General features: G+C 66.7%; 2 protein-coding genes across 2 annotated transcripts; one reads left to right on the plus strand and one right to left on the minus strand.

The window, feature by feature from the left end:
- Window positions 1–17: 17 nt before the first annotated feature.
- CHLRE_02g090700v5 (uncharacterized protein) lies at window positions 18–12,433 on the minus strand. Its single transcript, XM_043059418.1, has 16 exons — window positions 12,217–12,433; window positions 11,612–11,785; window positions 11,275–11,390; window positions 10,523–11,163; window positions 9,300–10,363; window positions 8,975–9,068; window positions 8,367–8,654; window positions 3,495–8,131; window positions 3,049–3,123; window positions 2,721–2,801; window positions 2,391–2,483; window positions 1,915–1,981; window positions 1,406–1,537; window positions 1,143–1,195; window positions 812–880; window positions 18–451 (listed from the first exon to the last, which is right to left on the minus strand). The coding sequence occupies exons 1-16, from the start codon at window positions 12,271–12,273 to the stop codon at window positions 173–175; spliced, it is 7,920 nt and encodes a 2,639-aa protein (XP_042927052.1). The 5' UTR covers window positions 12,274–12,433; the 3' UTR covers window positions 18–172.
- Window positions 12,434–12,543: 110 nt separating this feature from the next.
- On the plus strand, window positions 12,544–18,125 carry CHLRE_02g090750v5 (uncharacterized protein). The gene is made up of 6 exons (XM_043059419.1): window positions 12,544–12,873; window positions 12,953–13,137; window positions 13,281–13,670; window positions 13,820–14,161; window positions 14,421–14,999; window positions 16,601–18,125. Exons 1-6 carry the CDS (start codon window positions 12,765–12,767, stop codon window positions 17,237–17,239), a joined length of 2,244 nt encoding a protein of 747 aa, XP_042927053.1. The 5' UTR covers window positions 12,544–12,764; the 3' UTR covers window positions 17,240–18,125.
- Window positions 18,126–18,160: the final 35 nt, after the last annotated feature.

The raw sequence follows: 18,160 nt of genomic DNA on the forward strand, positions 1-18,160 counted from the left end.
GTCCACACATCCGAAAAACAATGATGGTGCCATACCAGGGAACACGTACCCGCCCACAGCCCCCATCCAAGCACCGACCTAAGACGCGGCTATATCACCCCAACCGCCGCCACGCCAGCACCTTCGCGCGGTACCTCCTCCACGCCCAGCCACTGCGCCCCACTCCACCCCATCATTCCCTCCTGCACCCCAGCCCCCCAGCCTCCCCCTCCTCCCCCTCTTCCCCCTCCTCCCCCTCCTCCCCCTCTTCGCCCTCCTTCCCCTCCTCCCCCTCCGCTTCTGCCTCCACTGCCTCCGCCTGCAGCCGCCTCAGCCTCTCCACCACCGCCGCAAAGGTCGGCCGCTCCTCCGGGCTGTCGGCCCAGCAGGCGCACACCAGGTCGGCCAGGCCGGCGGGGCAGGCGGGCGGCAGCGGCGGCCGCTGGCACTGCACCCCCACCACGAAGATAACCTGCGGCGAGCGAAGGCCGACGGGGGGCAGGCGAGCTCAGCGAGGAGTGTGTGTGTGTGTGTGTGTGTGTGTGTGTGTGTGTGTGTGTGTGTGTGTGTGTGTGTGTGTGCTTACAAGGTGGTGCGCACGGCCTTTGTGTGCCTTCCTGCCTCGTGGAAACCGGAGGCCCGGGCCGGGGTGACCATCATAACGCCAACAGCATTGCTAGCGGGGCCTCCAAGGTTGTGAGGCGGGACGGGCGGACACGTGCGGGTGGTGTGTGCGTGTGTGAGTATGTATGCGTGGTTGCTGACACGGCACGGCAGCACTTGCGTATGAGAGACAGAGGTGTGGGGTTGTGCGCCCCGCCCCCCTGCGCACCTGCATGGGGTTCTGCAGGTCGCGCCAGGGCTGCTCGCCGGTGAGGCACTCGTACAGCGTCATGGCGAACTGTATGTCCAGCGGTTGGGTGGAATGGGTGGAATGGATGGCGTGGAATGGGTGGATGGAAGGAGTTAAGAGTGAATGAGATTGAAGGAGTGGATGTGTGGGCGGGCAACGGATTGAAGGGCAGTGTAGGCATATGGGACATGAAAAAGGCAAAGCAAGTGCCTAATGTAGTTGCGGCCGGATGTGGCAGCAGCCCCACACCCAGCAGCCCTCCCCAGCAGCTGTCCCAGCGCCACCCAGCAGCGCCCAGCCACACACTCACCGCGTACACGTCCACCTTCTCGCTCACGGGGCGGCCCTCGAACTGCTCAGGAGCTGAAGCAGCAGCAGCCGGGATGGAGCGGCGGCGTCACAGGCGGCCGTGAGGACGACGTGGAGCAGGCCGCACCCCCAGCATACAGACGACCGCCCGCATGTTTCCAGTCCCTTTACACACCGAGACACGCTTAGTCTATTACCCAAGCAAGCCCTCGACCTTCGAGCACATCGCGCCTGCCCATGCATCCACGCATTCATCCAACTCACCCATGTACGCGGGTGTGCCGGCGTGTGCGTTGCGAGTGGACAGCAGTGTGCGGTCCTTGATCTTGGCGATGCCGAAGTCGCACACCTTGGCCCGACCCGACCCGTCCAACAACACGTTCTGCGGCTTAAGGTCTATGCAGGGGGGGGGTGCATGCAGGAGCGGGCGTTAGTGCGTTCGCGTGTTTGTGACGAGTGCACGTCCATGAAGTTGCGAGGAGTGGAAGGAACATAGCTTGATGTGCACGAGGACAAAGCGCACGGCCGCCGCGAATAGGGAGGGTTCAGCTGTGAAGCCATCGCCTAGAGGCCAGCAGCTAGAGGCCAGAGCAGAGCCGTATGCCACCCACGGAACACACAAGTGCCTTAAAAGACCACACCACTTGATGCCTGCTTGCAACCGCCTGCCTGCTACTGCCTGCTACTACCTGCCTACCCGCTACTGCCTGCCCGCTACTGCCCTGCCTGCCACTGCCCGCTACTGCCTGCCTGCTACTGCCAGTTCCACTCACCCCTGTGCACCACGTGGGGGTGTAGGTAGCACATGGCGCTGGACACGTCCAGGCCCAGCTGAAGCACCTGTGTGTGTGTGTGTGTGTGTGTGTGTATGTGTGTGTGCGTGTGTGTGTGTGTGTGCGCGTGCGTGCGTGCGTGCGTGTGTGTGTGTGTGTGTGTGTGTGTGCGGCGGGTGTGTGTTAGGAAGCACAAACGGGCACGGGCAACACTGCGCGGGGGCCGTGCGTGTGCCACGCGGTGTGGTGTGGTGTGGTTTTGCCATTAAGGTGGAGATGAGCACCGAGCAGGTCGCAGGCGGGGGAGGAGTTGGCGAAGTAACCCAAGCGCGGGGTGGTGGACTGCGCCCAGGTGGGCAGGTGGCGCAGCTGGCAGGTGGAGGAAGATGGAGCACCATGACATCTAACTACATGCACGGGCGCCGGACCTGTAATACCTCTAGGACCGCTGGGACGCCCTTCACTCGCTCACTCACCTCGCCATAGCTCATGGCCGGGTGCAGCTTGACGCTGCTGCCGCGGCGCCGCGCGTGCAGCCGGTGGTGCAGTGAGCCCGCGGCCGCCAGCTCCTGACGGGGGAGGAGGAGGGGGCAGTGGGAAGGTTGCAAGGTTGAGACATCGGGAACAGGATGCAAGCAGGGGAATCAGGCAGAGGAGATGGAGCGGCAGCAGCAGCCATACCAGGGGCGTAGGGCAACAAGGACGGATTCGGCATATCAGCAATGCAAGGCACGCGAACAGCTAGCGGCATCCGTCGGGGTCTTCTCATGCTGGCTGCCCCCCTGTCTGTGTGCCCGGCCGCCCACCTCCACGATGCACACGTGTGGCGGTGCCAGGCAGGCCCCGAAGAACTGGACGATGTGTGGGTGGCTGAGCCGGCTCAGGACCTGCGCGCGCGTGCGTTGTGTGTGCATTCATGTGCGGGCACAAGGTGTACGTGAGGCGCGTGTGGGCGGGCGGGAGGGATGCAGGGGCAGCGACATAAAGAGAGCAGCTGCGCCTCGCAGTCAGCGCGGAGAGCGATGCCCCCAACTCAACTACCGTGTGGGTGGGCCTAGCTAGGACAGCCCTCACCGCCCCCATCGCCCCCACCCGCCCCCACCCGCCCCCACCGCCCTCACCGCCCGCACCCACCTGCACCTCCTGCCGTATGCTCTCCAGCGCCTGTGGGCACACCGCACCCCCGTCGCCGTCCAGCAGGGGCACCACCTGCAGGTGTGTGTGTGTGCGTGTGTGTGTGCGCGTGTGTGAGTGTGTGTGCATGTGTGTGTGTGTGCGTGTGTGGGTGTGCGCGTACGTGTGTGTGTGTGTGTGCATGTGTGTGTGTGTGCGTGTGTGTGTGTGCGTGTGTGTGTGTGCGTGTGTGTGTGTGCGCGTGTGTGTGAGCGTGTGCGTGCGTGTGTGTGTGTGTGTGTGTGTGTGTGTGTGTGTGTGTGTGTGTGTGTGTGTGCGTGTGTGTGAGTGTGTGCATGTGGTTGCTCACAAGAGCTGTCAAAGCACGTACGAAGACTGAATTCGTTCTCTCTCTCAGCCCCTCTTGCCCCAGTCCTGCCCCCTCTCACGCTCAGCCCCTCACGCACCTTGACAGCCACGGGCCGCCCCACCCACAGCCCCTGATACACAGTGCCGTGTGCGCCGCTGCCCAGCCGCCGCTGCAACACCACGTCGCGAGCAAAGTCGATGGCCACCCAGGAGGCGGCGGCGGCGGGCAGGCCGTGCGGGGTAGGTGCGGCGGCGGCTGGGGTGGTTGGGACGGTTGGGACGGTTGGGGCGGTTGGGCTGGTGGATGGAGGTGGGTTGGGTGGCATGGCGGCTCCGGCCGCGGCTGAGGAACGAGCGGCTTTTGCTGTGGTGGCGGCTGGCGCGGCCAGCCCCCGTGGCGAGTCACGTGGCCGCGCGCCGCTAGCAGCCCCCGCAGCAGCAGCAGCACCTTGTGGACCAGCTACAGCCGCCGCCGCCGCCGGCTGCTGCACACCTGCTACTGCCGCCTTCATGGGTGGGCTGCCAGTGGCGGCGGCAGCCGCCACCTCAGCCGCCACCGGCGGCCGGCGGCTCGCAGCTGTGGCGGCGGCGGCGGCGATGCTGCTTGTGGCGTAGCTGCCGCTGCTAAGCACACTGGCACTAAAGAGCGAAGTGGGCGCAAGGGACACAGCCATGGCATCGCGCGTGCTGCTACTGCCGCAACCGCCGGCTGCTGCCGTGGCAGTAGCACCCACACGCGTGCTGCCGCCGCCGCCGCCGAGGGTGCTGGCGGCGCCGACCGAATATCGGGCGCTGGTCGACGGAGCGAAGGCTGCTGCTGGTTGTGGCGGCGACAGTCGTGACTGGCCTTGCTGCCAAGTTGCTGGTGACTGGGCGTGGAGACCGGTAGAAGCAGCGGCGGCCTCGCTGGCAGACTCCGGCGGACCAAGACCCTCCAAGAGTGCTGGGCGCGGCGCCATCCTCCGACACGTGCCACGCTCCGCCGCCTCCACCGCCTCCACCTCCGCCGCCTCCGCCGCCTCTGCCGCCACATCTGTCTCGGCCTCCGCCTCCGCTGCCACATCGGCTCCCGTATGCATGTCCGCGTCGGGTGTGTGCGACTGCGGGCGACTGCGACGCGTGGCGGCAGTAGCCGCTGGCGCTGCCACCCCGTCAGCGGCACCGGCCAAGCTCCCGACCACGCCCACGGATGACGTCGCCGCCAGCAGTGCCAGCCGCCCCAGCAGCTGCGCCGGAGATGAGCGGCTCGGCTGCAGCCGCCCGCCGCCACCGTTGCAGCGACCATCTGCACGGCTGGCTGTAGCAGCCGCGGCCGTGCTTGGCAGTAGCCGCCCGGCGCCTGCAGCTACCGCTGCTGCTGCAGCTGGCCGGCCCGACGCGGATGAAGACACAGCAGCGTGCGGACGGACGTGCGGGTTGCGACCGCCGAGGCTGTGAGTGCCGGGACTGGCACCGGCACTGGCTCCGGCACTTGGAAGTCCTGGCCCGACGGCTGTGGTTGTGGTGGTGGTGCTGTTGGAGGTGGAGGCGGCGGGATGATACAGGGTGTGTGGGGGGACCAGGGCGGCGGCGTCGCTTCGGGCCCGGCCAAGGAACGCCGCGTGCGTTGCATGACGTGGCAGCAGCGGCAGCAGCGGCCGTTGGTGCTGTTGGTGCTGTTGGTGGTGCTGTTGGTGGTGCTGGTGTGACTGCCACATGCGCGATGGCGACAACTTTTGCACCGCGCCTGCTGGCCCCGAGCCCGCAGCAGCCACAGCAGCAGCGGCACCAGTGCTGACCCCTGCACCGCCTGTTCCCCCCGCGGAGATGCCGCTCAGATGTTGCGGCAGTGCGTCACTCTCCGCCTCTCCATCGCCCTCATCCAGACAAACAGCCGGCGACGCTGAAGGCACCGCTGTCCACCCACTGCCACTGCCACTGCCACTGCCACTGCCACTGCCGCGGCCGCCAGTCGCCACGCCGCCGCGGGCCCCAGCCACCTCCTCGCCCTCCTGATCGTGCCCATCCTCCTCCTCCCCTTCCTCGTCCTCGCCATGGGCGACTGCTGCTCCAGCCGCAGCAACCCGCTGCGCCTTCGGCCGACAGCTCGGCCCTGCAGCGGCTGCTGTGGTCATGTAGGGCATGCGGCGCACCCCTAGCAGCGCCCCCAGGGTCAGCCCGTGCACTCCGCCTGCTGGACCGCCGGCGGCGGCGGCGGCGGCGCCACTGCCGCCGCCGCTGCCGCCGCCGCCGCTGCCGCTGCTGCTGCTGTTGCCCGCGCCCATGCTGCCAACACCGCCAGCAGGCACCAGCCAGCGAGGTGGCCAGGAGCCGGCAGAGGGCCCGTACAAGGCCCGCTGCAGCGGGTGCAGCGACGGCACCTGTGCCGCCGCCACCGCCGCCGCCAACCCGCTGCCGCCGCCGCCGCCAGGCCAGGCATCCACCCGGTAAGCAACGCCACTGCCGTAGGCACCGCCTGCCGTACCGGCGGCGGCGGTGGCAGCCGGCGGCGGCGGCGCCATCAGCATCTGCGGCAGCGAGGAGCTCGAGGCGAGCAGCACCTGCACCACACTGCCCGTGGCGCCGCCGCCGCCGCCGCCGCCCGTCACGCCGCCGCCGCCGCCGCTGCTGCGGCCCCTGCTGCCTCCGCCGCCGCTGCTGCAGCCCGCAGAGCGGACCTCACCCAACACACCGCCGCCGCCCACACCTCCATTACCGCCGCCAAAGCCGTACTGTCCCAACGACCCTTGAGATGGCAGCAGCACCGGCGGCCCACGGGACTCTGCCACCAAGGCGCCGCCGCCAGCCATGTGCGACTGCGGCGGCTGCGGCCTGCCGCCGCTGTCTACTCGCTTGGCCTTGTGCCACTGCAGCGACGACAGCGACAGCGGTGGCGAGCAAGACCGCCGCACGTCGACCTCCCTCACAACTGCGCTACTGCCGCTACCGCTAGCACCCGAGGCCCTGCGGAGAGCTTGCCCGCCGCCGCCGACGCCGACGACGACACCGCTGACGCCGATACCGCCGCCGCCGACGATGCTGCCGCCGCCGCCGCGGTCAGCACCCTTGCTGAAGCCGCCATTAGCAGCAGCGGGAGTGGCGCCGGCGTTTGCGGCCTGCACAGGAGACTCGAGCTCCACAATGCCGTCTAGCACTGGCTGGCGTCTACTGGCAAACGCGGACGGCGGGACGGGCAGCAGAGGGTCACGGCGCCAAGTCTGTTCGCCTGTGGCGGAGGTGCCGGAGCCGGTGCGGGCTAGGCACCGAGAGGCGGCGGCGGCCGTGCCGGCGGCGGCCGCGTATATTGCGGTGGTCGCACCGTTCCCATCACCGTCGTTGCCGTCAGCGTTGCCTGTGGCGGTGGCGGTGGGCGGCTTGCAGCCGCCTTCTGCCATTACCCGTTGTTGCTGTTGCTGCTTCAGCAGATGTTGCTGCTGCAGGCGTCGGCGCCGCCTGAACATCAGTGTTGCCGTCAGGGCCACCGCCAGCAACACCAGCGCGCCCGCCGCTGCCGACCCGCCGACAATAACACCGCCGCCGCTCTTCCTGCCAGGGCGGCTGACAGCTTGACCCTCACCCCCGCCACCCCCACCGCTGCTGTCGCCTCCCGCGGCAGCGGCTGGTGCTGCCGCCGCTGCCGCCACGGCCGCGACCGTAGCCGCAGCCGCCGTCGCCGCGGCATCAGCACTACCGCCGCCGCCGCTGCTGTCAGGTGTGTCCTTGCCGTCTGCTTGCTGCGACGACGTCGGCGGTGTTATGTCCGGGCGCGGCAGCGGCTTGGGTATCACTGCCTGTGCCGCGCTACTGGCACCGCCGCCGCCAACCCCAGGCGCTGCAGACGTGCTCGACGGATCACCACCACCGTCACCGCCACCGCTGCCGTCGGAGTGGGCTGGACCGCCGTCGTTGTGGCCGCCACCGGCGGCACCATCACTGCCGCTGCCGCCGACGCCACCCGGCGCCATGCCTGCATCCGGCGGCCCATCTGAGGCGCCCACGGAAGGCGACGGCAGCGATGCAGCAGCTGGCGGCGGCGGCGGCGGGGTCAGTGGCGGGGCTGGCGGCGGCGGCGGCGGTTGTAGCGCTGCCTGGCGGGCCGTGATCGCGTCCCGAAGCTGTTGCAGCACTGCGGTCAGGTTCGTGGCACCGCTGCTGCCGCTACTGGCATTGACCGTTGTGTTGACAGTCAGACCGCCGCCGCCGCCGGGGTTACTAAGGCTTTTGCTGTCGTACGCGTTGAAACCGCCCTGCTGTGCGATCTCCTGCAGGGTGGCCAACAGGTCGACTGACACGTCAGCGCCCGCCGCCGCCGCCGTAAGCAGCTCGTGCAGCCGTGCAACCACATCCGGCGTCAGCACTGGGCTGCTACTGCCGCCTCCAGTGCTACTGCCGCTGCTACTGCTGCTACTGCTGCCGCCGCCGCCAGGCGGCAGCGGCGGCGCGGGCGTTAGCGCCGCCACCATTCGTGTGAGCTGAGTCAGCGCGGTGCTGAGTGCAGTGATGGCGTCAGGGGCAGGCGGCGGCGGCGGTGCCGTTTCCGCAGTAGCTGGCCCGCCGCCGCCAGCGCTGCCACTGCTTATACCACTGCCGTAGGTGCTACTGCCGCCTGTGCCGCTGGCTGCCTCGGGCTCGCCTCCCCCATCAAGGTCGCCGCAGCAGAAGACGGAGGCACAGGCCAGATCGGATGGCGGCGGCGGCGGCGCCATCGCTTGCGGCGGGAAGCTCGGTCGCGTCGAGGTGTTGATGGCTGATTCACCTGTGATGTCAAGTTGCAAAGTGAACACTAGATGCTATAGTGGTACTGGCCGGAATACACGCATGTTGCAGACACACCGTACGACGTACAAACCACCGGTACCGTCGCCCAGCCCCACGCACGCCCAACCGCTACCACCGCACGCCACCCACCCGCCCCTTACACCCGCACCACCTGACACCAACCCCACATCCCCCGCCTCCCCTCCCCTCCCCTCCCCTCCCCTTCTCCCCACCTGGATCCATTCCTGCTGGATCCAAAACCGGATCCGCGGCCGCCGGATCCGCCGCCAGCTGGCTGTACGGCAGGCCGCACCCCGGCAGCCCCAGGGAGCTGCTAGGCAGCTGCACGCAGCGCTGCCCGTTCACGAACACAGCCGACCACTCCAGCGTGTCGGCCCGCCGCCAGCCGGGGCCGGCGGAGGTGTTGGGCGCCAGAGCCAGGGAGAAGTTGGCGGCGCCGCCGGCGGCCGGGATGGTGGCGGCCTCCGCCGAGTTCACCACCCGCACTGGGGAGCCGTCGCCTGCGCGCGCGCGGGTTGTGTAAATATGTACGTAAGTAGGGGCGGCGGTGTAGGTGGCAGCAGGGGCAGATCAGCGCGGCGGGAGACACGAATGGAGCGCAAGCGGGAGGGGGAATGGATGGTGCGTGGCAAGGAGCTGATCGTGTGTGTTTTTGCGATTCTGTAATGCCACGCCCCAGGCCCCCAGCCCCACACGCCCCAGCAGCCATGTACAACGACTCGCTTATGCAGCTGCAGTTCTCCTTGCCGCGCGACTGTTTCCTTACGGGATTGGTTCAACGTTAGCCCCAGCAGCCACCCCGCGGCCCACGCACACGTACCCCCGGTGACCAGCACTGCGCCGCGCACGTCGCCCGCACTGAAAGCGCGCGGGTCGGCGAAGCGCCACACCAGCTGCCAGCCGTACATGACCGCCTGGTGGCGGGGGGTGTGTGTGTGCAGGAGGTTAGGCGGCGGGTATGTGTGCGTGCGGGTAGGTGCTCGGTCCGTCCATCCGGCCATTGCCAGCCCACCTAGTAGTGCTTGAGCAGCAGCCCCAACCCGCAGCAAACCCCAAACTCCAAACCCGTAGCAAACCCCAAACCCCAAAACCCACACCCCAAACCCCAATTTCCAAGCCTAGCAGTGCCCAGCGGGGCCACTCACCCGGCCGTTATTGATGATGGCCGCAGTGGCGCACAGAGGCGAGTCGTCGTCCCCCTCGCCACCCCCGGCCTGGGACCCACTGCCGCCCATGTCAGCGCCACTCCCACCCGCCGGCCCAGCATCGCCTCCGGAACCGTCGCCCCCACCGCCGCCTCCGCCTCCGCCTCCGTCCCCGCCCCCGCTGCCTTTGGTGCCGCTGTCATCGACGCCATGCAGCCGGCGTGCGCTGCCGCCACCGCCGCCACCCGCGCTGCCGTCACCACCACCGCCGCCGCCGGCGGCGCCGCCGGCGCTCTGAATGGAGGCGGCGATGGCGGCTGCGGCGGCGGCTGGGTCGGTCCTGGCGGTGCCCTGCTTCACCAGGTACCCCACCACCAGAGGGCAGCTCTGCAAGCCCTGCTGCTGCCGGAACGCCGCCGGCAGCTGCAGCGGCGCCGCCGCACTGCAGCGGGGTGCCACCGCCGCCGCTGGGCCCACGCCGCCGGCGTTGCCGCTGTCGCCACCAGCAGCGGCGCCACTGTTATTGCCACTGCTGCTGCTGCTGCCGCCGCCTGCAGACTTGGTTTTCGGCTTGCCTGGAGGCTGCTGGTTCTGCAGGTTGCGGCGGTGTTGCTGGTGCTGCACTCCGCTGCTGGCGCTGTTTCTGCCAGCGATTTGCGGGCCCTGTCCTTTTCCTGCCCCGGCGACACCGTGTGCCCGCCAGATGTTGCTGCTGCTGCCTGCTGCGCCCTGCAAACCGCGCCGCCGCATATGCTCGGCGGAAGCGCTGCTGCCGCTGCTGCTCGCCTCCGCCGCCGCTTCTTCCGTCGCTTGAGAGCCGTGTGGTGCTACTGCAGCAGCCGCTTGCTGTGCGCCCATGCTTGCATGCTGTGCCTGCTGTGAGTGCCGCGGGCTATTGTTGTTGTTGTTATGGTGGTGCGGGGCATGCGCCTCCTCCGCCATCTGCTCCCCCTCCTCTGAAGCACCACCGGCGGCGTCCGGCAGCAATGCAGACGACGACGTGGCGACGGCGCCGCCAGCCCCGGGCGCCGCCACTCGCGCCACGAACGGCTGACTCAGCAGGCCTGCAAGCAGCGCCAGCAGCAATCACGGCAACAACTGCAGGGACTAAGCGACCAATGAAGGGCGTGCTTTATATAATGTATGCATGCCAGCAAGCGAAACCGGGTTCTAGTAACGCATGCGTGCGCCCACCCACGCCCAACGCCCACACCCGACCTCACCGCCGCCATGTGGCCGTGCCGCCGCCGGACCCACTGCCGTACTGATGTCGTCCATGCCGTTGGCATCTGCTGCGGCTGTAGCGGCGGCGGCGGCGGCGGCGCGTGACGGCGGCATTGTGCCCACGGCGCACCCAGTCGCCAGCATCAGCGCCAGCATCAACACCAGCGCCAGATACCGCCGAGCTCGCTGCCCACGCCGCACCGTGCACACACCGCCGGTGCCGGCAGGCAGCTGGGGTGCTGCCAGCAGCGCCACCAGACGCGGCCCCACTGCCGCTGCGGCTGCTGCACTCACTTGCTGCTTAATTATGCAGCCCTGGAGGAATAGCACGCCGCTGCCGCTGCCGCTGCCGCTGCTGGTGTCGATGCTCCTAGTGTGGCGGCTGCCCCTTGAGTCGCCGCATGCTGCATCGCGCCCTATTTTGCAGTGGTGGTGGTGCGGGTGGCGCCGTTGGCGCAGCTCTGAGCCCACCCGCTGCCGGTGCGCCCAAGTTGCATCTGCAGCGGTGGTGGCCGCGGTGACCACCACCGTCTCCGCTGGGTCCGCCTCCGCGCGTGTTGCTGCCGTGCTGGATGTCATTTGTGACTGATGAGCCCGCGCCGCCTCCGAGGCAGCGGCCGAGCTAGGGGCACCGCGGCCACTGCTGTTGCGCCGGCGATGCCATTACGGGCTGCTGAGCTCCGCGTGGGACGCGGCGCAGAGCTGAGGTAGGGGTTGTGGACTGAGCGCGTGCCACCCACTGCTGCCACGCCTGCTGGTGCTGCTGCTGCTGCTGCTGCTGCTGGTGCTGCTGCTGCTGCTGCTGCTCAAGTCGATGACACTGGTGCTCAGGCTTGCGGCTGCGCACAGCAATGCACGGCGGGTTTGCTGCACAGCGCGTGTTCCGGCGAGTCTGGCGAAACCGCGGCGGGTGCGGCCTGTCACAGCAGGTGGCCGGTCGGCCGCCGCTGCCTGATGCTGCCTGTCACTGCCTAGCCCGACACCGCCGGCTCTCCTTGATACCCAGCAGCACCGGCCTCCATACCGGTTTGCAAACGGCTGCTGTGTTCCCACTGATAAGCTGCTGCTCTGCTCGCCGCAACACGCACCAGCAGCGGCGGCGACTCCAACGACGGCGGATCCAAGCGCCGGGAACGGGCGGAAGCTGGCCCGACACGACAGCAGAAGCTGGGCGAGTGCCGGTACTTGACAGGTGGGGACCGCAAGTGAGAAAGGTCGTCCAGTCGTGTAATAATCGTGTGCGTGTGATGTTGCCGCAGAGCCTGTGATGAGCGGGGCCAGCGAAGGCGCAAGAGGCGGCGCGAGGGGTTACGGAACCGACCACCGTGGAGAACAGCCCATCTCTGCAGGCCACACAACAAACAAACTGCTGTGTGTGCGGTGGCTATGATGCAACAACACCTGCTTGGGCCGGGAGCGGTGCGAAGCGCCGCCCGGCGGCTAGCTGGAGTTCACAGGAGCGAGCGAGCGCGGGCACTCGAGGAGGTTCCGGCGTTTCCGCGCTCCTAGCCTCCTAGCAACTACACGCACCTGTGGCGATCTACAGTCTAGAGATGCTGTTTGTTTCACAAGAGAAATCTACTTGGAGGAAACCTGCTTTGCGACCGGTGCCAGCTCATGCGGGTATCGTGTCCGCCGAGAGGGTTTCGGCCACGGTTTCGGCCTGGACTCTTGGCCGCTCCGAACGACTCACGATGGCGGGCTGTGTGTGGGACGCTTGCCACTGTGAAGGGAAAGCGCTCCGCCACATGCAGTGTGAGGGGGCATGCCTGGTTGCTTGAAGTTCAGTACTCCTGTGTCCCCTGTCAGAGGCCATCCATCCACGGGCGCGCCGACACCGCCGACCGCGCGGTCTAGGTGACATGCTCGTATTAAACCCTTTGTCAAGAGAAGTTTTAGAATGTTATGTGGATCGCGAGCAAGCTGAAGTCGCCAGACGAGGAAAAGGGACAAGAATGATGACAGCTTGCCCGCGACACTTCCTGCATTCCTTGTGAATGCTGGTATATATTCTGAGTATCCTTTAGTCTGCTCGCTTGCTATCGGAAGTTGATGAATGCTTGTGGCCGATTACGTGAGTTCCCGCGCTTGAACGCGCAAGCCCAATTGCCTTGCCAACTTGTTCTGCCTCATTGTTCACAAGAGTAAACACGTAATGAGCTAATTAAGACTCAGAACTCTGCTGAGTTTGTGGCGGGCCTTTCCAGAAGGCAGAAGTTTGCTATCGGCGCGCGCACAGCCATGGCTGACGAGGGCCATGATGGTGCGGACGAAACGACGGAGCAACAGCAGCAACTCACCATTGTCCGAATAAAGCGCCGGCGAGACGAGCCGGCCGCGAACGAAATTAGTGAGTGCTGTGTGTGGCTCTTGCATTGTCATTGGCTATGCACTGCCTGACATTCAACACTTGCATCGTATCCGCGCAGTTTTGGAAGCGGCTGGGTTCAGGAGCCGGAGCAAGCAGCCTCGGTTCGATGAGTTGCTTATGCAGCTGCAGGGCCTGACGTTCGCGGGCGGCACGGCTGCTGCTGCTGCTGCGGACGCCACAGATGAAGCAATCCCGCGGAGGCGCTTCCGGCGGTTGCGCACGGTCGACGTGTCGGTTTTAGAGGTGGGTGTCCGGGGAAACGCTTTCCCGCCACCGCTGCGGTGCAAGCCTGGCCTCCGACACGGCCGTCGCCATGCGGGCTTCTTTGACCTCATAGACGGCGCCTGCACATATCGTCTCATCTCTTTTGATAATACAATGCACAGGGTATGTCGGAGGCGGAGCTGCTGCGCCTGCTGCGCTGCCAGTCGGGCGCCACCGCCTCCACCAGCGGCCCTGCGGAGCCCTCGCCCCACGGCGGCGACGCAGCAGAGTCCTCAGCTGCAGGGACCGGCAAGCAGCCCGCTGGCAAGCCCACCCAGTCGGCAGCAGCAGATTCCAGGGAGGAGCAGCAGCAGCAGCAAGAGCAGCCGGCAGCACAGGAGCAGCAGCAACGGCCGCAGCGGAGGCGGCAGCCGCAGCCGCTGTCGCATTCCGGCTCGGAGCAGGGCGGGCGGCGGCCGTTCCGCGGCACGCAAGGTCCCAGCAAGGAAACACGGATGGCGGCACTGCGAGAGACGCACAAGCAGGCGGGCGCGGCGGCGCGATACAAGCAGGTGCGGGGGGAGCAACTCCGGGATTTAAGCAGCACGCGCGCACGCACGCAGACACGCACAGACATTCGAGTCCGGGGCCTCTGGGGCGCTCTTCGTATGTAAGTGCACCCTCACTCCTCAATGCTTCCGCCCCACGCCTTCCCCTGCAGATCCGCCGTATGCGCGAGGCGAACGCGCCAGACGGCGAGGGCGGCTGCAGCGGCGGCGGCCTCTTCCACGTGTACGACCTGGAGCGACTGCCCGCCGCACCCGCACACGCGCCCGCAAGGGGGACGCGGGGGGCTGCCCGGGCCGCCCGCCATGGCTCACAGGCGGGGCCGCGGTCCTCTGCGGCGGCGGCGGCGGCGGTAGGTGGCAGCGGCGGCGCGGGGGCGGCGGCGGCCGCGCCAGCTGGTCCGGCCTTCAGGTCGGCGGCTGTGCAGGAGCAGGAGCAGGCGGCGGATGGTGTCAGTCAGGAGGAGCAGCTTATCAAACAGCGCTACGGTGCCATGGTGAGGAGTGGCGCTCGTGGGTGTCAGCATATGTTGTGCTAGGAAGCCACACGGAGGGGGGGTGGTTGTGCGGCGGTTTTCGTTGTAGTGTTTGGCGGTTGATGTAATGGGCTCAGGAGGTCTTGTTGTGGGCAAGGGTCGGGCTGGTGATGGGGCCCGCATCTGGCATTGTTGCTGGTATCACTCCTCGCCTCGTACAGTGCAATGCTACTGCCGTACTCGGGCCCTGAGTCTCTTCCTTTCCTTCCTTTCGCTGCAGGTGGATGACTATCTGCGGGAGGTGGGCGGCGAGGCAGCTGGCAGCCAGCCACAGCCACAGCAGCCACAACAGCAGCGGCGCATTCCCGCCCGGCAGCGGAGAGCGCAGCAGCAGGCGTCCGCAGCCATGACGGCAGCCCCGGCCCAGGCTCAGTCACAGGATAGTCGCAGCTCCGACGTGCCCGCCACCGCCACCGGCGCCGAAAGTAGGCCGGCGGCTGGCAGTGCCGCACCCGCTGCTGCTGCAGCTGCAGCTGCTGCTGCTGGCGCCGCCACTGCGTCAGCTTCGGCAGCGGGGGCACCGCCAGCGCCCTCCACGCCCGCCGCCACAAACGGCGGCACGGCCGCTGCCAGTGGCGGTGGCGGCGGCGTCGACTCCGCCGCAGCGGCCGACAGCGACGCCACTGGCGACGACGACGGCGCTGGCTTTGTGTACGATGTGTACGTGCCCGTACCGGACGGCGAGGACGACGACGCCGCAGGCGGCGACGGCGGCGGCGCGGCGGCGATGGAGGCGGAGGAGCTGTGGCCGTGGGCGGACGCGCCCTCCGGCTCCGACCTGTTCGTGCCCGTCATTGAGGTGGGCGGCGGGCCGGGCGGGCCGGGGGCTGTAGCACGGGGGTTGCAGGCGGTTGTAGCAGCAGCGGCGGCGGCGGCGGCGGCCGGTGCCTCGGCTTGCAGCGGCGGCTCTGCAATGTCGTGGGGCGGTGGCGGCGGCGAGGTTGGCGGCGGGGCTGAGGTTATGTCGCCGTGCTCGTGCCGCGTGTGCGAGGGCCGCGGCTCTCGCGCTCGCTCGCGCCTCGCGCATTGCGAGGGCGAGAGCGGCAGTGACGCCGACAGCGACAGAGACGGGGGCTTGTTGGGGGAGGCGTTTGGCATGCTGCTGGGGGTGTGATGGCTGGGACTGTCTGTGGTTTGGGCGGGTTGTGTCGAACCCAAACCCGGGAGACATGGGCGACATTAAGCGGTGTGAACTGGGGCCAATGGACTAAACACTTGCCGGCACTGTAGCAGGGGCGAATGTCGCACTGCCTTATCATTATTATTGCGGGCCAGGGCTAGAGGCGTTTGCGCTCTGCTGTGCACGCTGTGGCTTTTTAGCATCGGCCTAAGAGTACAGCAAAGCCGTATCGCTGGCGGAAACAGGCCGGGGCCGCGACCAGACAATAACACGTCGACGCGCGTGCAGTTTTTGACAGGTACTAGGCGGAATATGCGAATGTAGCAAGGTAGTGCGCAACTACTCCTCTGATACTATGCGCGACAAGGCAGGAATGCGCGCGCACGTGCGGCCGTGTGCGTTTTGCGTTGCAACGGCGCAACGGCCAAGGGTGTTCTCGTCGTGTGGACACACGTTGGCGTACGACGTGTAGACCAACCTATTGCAGACATATAGTTGAGATATGCCGGGTTGCAAACGTGATGCTGTCTATCAATCTGCTTGACATTTTTTACTTCTTCAATGTACGGACTCCAAGTTGATGGGTGGTTTAGAAGCCTGACATGAACTTGGTGTGCCTCAGCAAAAACATTGTGGCCGCTGCGCTGCAACGCTAGATTCAGCTTGCATGGATGCTCGGGGCGAGACCTCATCTTTACTTCATTCATTATTTCCAGCGTGCAAAAGCTATGGCTTGTGGAGAAAGGGCGCCAGTGTGGAGGATATGGCAGACCTTGCAAACACGGAGAGGGTTTGACGGACTGCGGTTAGTCATTCTAAATTGTTAACGGTACAGTATGTTGCCGTTAGCTGGTAGTGAGGCTTGACGCAAGGTGTGTCTGGGAAGCGACACAACCTGGCACGTCCTGGGGCCCGTCGCGGTGCAATGGCGCCGTGTAACCTTGTGAAGGCTGCGTGCACACCGGCGCTGCGCATTGAAAGACTTCAAGCAGATGCTTACACCATTGATTGCGCTCCTGTAGCTGCTTGTGGCCCCTACCGAACCAACTTTGCAGTCTCGCCACCGCTGCTTGCGAACTCAGTACTCATGAACGTGCGGCTTGCGACGCGCGGATGACGTATGCACTGGCTAAGTGCACCCCTTCTTGCCGTAAGAGGCGCGCATGACGCATCTTGCCACCACACAGGTGGCTCTCTGGCACTTGACCCGGGCATTCCACCCGCCCGCATCCCGCACCCGATCTTGCTGTGCACTGACGCCCCTCCCCTCCAATGCGCAGGTGGCGGAGGAGGACGACGAGTTCTTTTGGGCGGGCGAGGTGGAGGCGGAGGCGGCGCAGCGTGCGGCGGCGCTGGAGGAGCACGACAGCGAGGACTCAAACGCCGAGAGCTACTACGCCAACTCCTACCCGGATGAGGACGATGGGCCGTACGACGACGATGACGATGCGGACTGTGGAGCAGGAGGCAGCGGCAGCCACAGGCGCGGTGGCGGCAGCGGGGCCGCTGCCGGCGTCGGCGTGTGGGAGGACGAGGATGATGGCGAAGGGGAGGCGGACGCGGATGTGGAGATGGCGGGTGGCGGCGGCGCGGCGGCGGGCGGCGCGGCGGGGTACAGCTGGGGTGCGGCGCTGGCGATGCGGCGTGGCGTCGCGGGTGGTGGTGGTGGCGGCCGGCGGCCTGGCAGTGATGACGACGACGATGATGATGACGACGATGTGGAGCTCGACAGCGATGACGATGACGAGCTGCACGGCAGGGGCGCGCGGCGGCGTGGCGGCGGCGGGCGGCCGCGCAAGCCGGCTGGATACTATCGATCTGTGGATGATGACTACAGCGAGCACAGCAGTTGCATGAGCGAGGAGGAGGAGCGGCGGGAGGCGGAGGAGCGGCGGCGGCGTGCCATCTTCATGCACTGAGAGCAAGGGCGCCGGAGTCCGGTAGCCGATGCAAGAGCGGTGTGGCGGAGCATGGAGACTCAACGAAGCGAATTTAGTGACCATCGAGTTTATTTGACAGGGTCCGTCTTACGAGCCCTGGGTCGGCACTCGAGGTCGCGCATGACAAGGTTGCATGTCGTGTGGAGTGGCGAGGTGAGCGCGTGAGTGGTGCAAAGCGCAGCAGGAGCGAGGCCACCCGAGGCAGCGGAGTTTGCAGTGGCGGCGGACGCCTCTTAGTGTTGAGATGTTGAGGTTTTAAGTTGCAACCTGCCCCAGGCAACCTGCCGAACTTAATCCAATTCCCCATACACGTTCCGGTATTGTCCTTATTCGAAGGTTCTCGAGGTTTCCGTGGGAGTGTGAATGCCTTGGTCCGCACTTCCTTCCGGCTTGCCAGGGCCTAGGGAACTAGTGTGCTGCCGTGCTCGTGTGTGCAGGAGCGCGGAGCGTTAATTGAGTTGGTGCGGAGCATGCATCGCTGCACTGGTTGAATCACACCCGAATATGAGCACAGTTCCACGGTGCATGGTGTGCCGTGAAAAGGGATGTCGTGAGGCATGAGGAATGGCCCGGCTCCTTGCTTGAAGTTCTCGCTCTGTACGACAGACGTTGCGCTTTGCTGACGGGGGAGGGCGTTCAGGAGGTCATGCCATGACGAGAGCCTGGCCCGGCCCACGGAACATGGTCGCAGGTGTTGGGATGCTGGACCCTCGAGATAAGATCCTTCCGCGCCAACGCGCCGTCGAACCCCTCCAACCCCCCCGAAAGCATGCAAGCTACCTGTTGCAACCAATGTCTTTGCGTCACATTAGCGAGTTCGGGTACGTTCTGGCACGCGTGGCCTGGACTTATCGCGTGGATTCTGGACTCCCGTGAGGGCCACTCGCAAAACCTTTCAAC

Source organism: Chlamydomonas reinhardtii, chromosome 2 (genome assembly GCF_000002595.2).
Source record: "Chlamydomonas reinhardtii strain CC-503 cw92 mt+ chromosome 2, whole genome shotgun sequence".
NCBI classification, from domain to species: Eukaryota; Viridiplantae; Chlorophyta; class Chlorophyceae; order Chlamydomonadales; family Chlamydomonadaceae; genus Chlamydomonas; species Chlamydomonas reinhardtii.

Bases quoted from the DNA above. Each gene is read 5' to 3' on its own strand.
- CHLRE_02g090700v5 (XM_043059418.1), bottom strand. From the start codon at position 12,273: ATGTGGCGGAGCGCTTTCCCTTCACAGTGGCAAGCGTCCCACACACAG. The intron at 11,164-11,274 runs GCGTGGCAGCAG...GCGCAACAGCAG, and splicing joins AGCAGCAGCAGCACCAGCAG to TGGCCGCGGTGCCCCTAGCT. The intron at 10,364-10,522 runs GTGAGGTCGGGT...CGCTGCTTGCAG, and splicing joins GGCACGGCCACATGGCGGCG to GCCTGCTGAGTCAGCCGTTC.
- CHLRE_02g090750v5 (XM_043059419.1), top strand. From the start codon at position 12,765: ATGGCTGACGAGGGCCATGATGGTGCGGACGAAACGACGGAGCAACAG. The intron at 13,138-13,280 runs GTGGGTGTCCGG...TACAATGCACAG, and splicing joins TCGACGTGTCGGTTTTAGAG to GGTATGTCGGAGGCGGAGCT. The intron at 13,671-13,819 runs GTGCGGGGGGAG...CTTCCCCTGCAG, and splicing joins CGGCGGCGCGATACAAGCAG to ATCCGCCGTATGCGCGAGGC.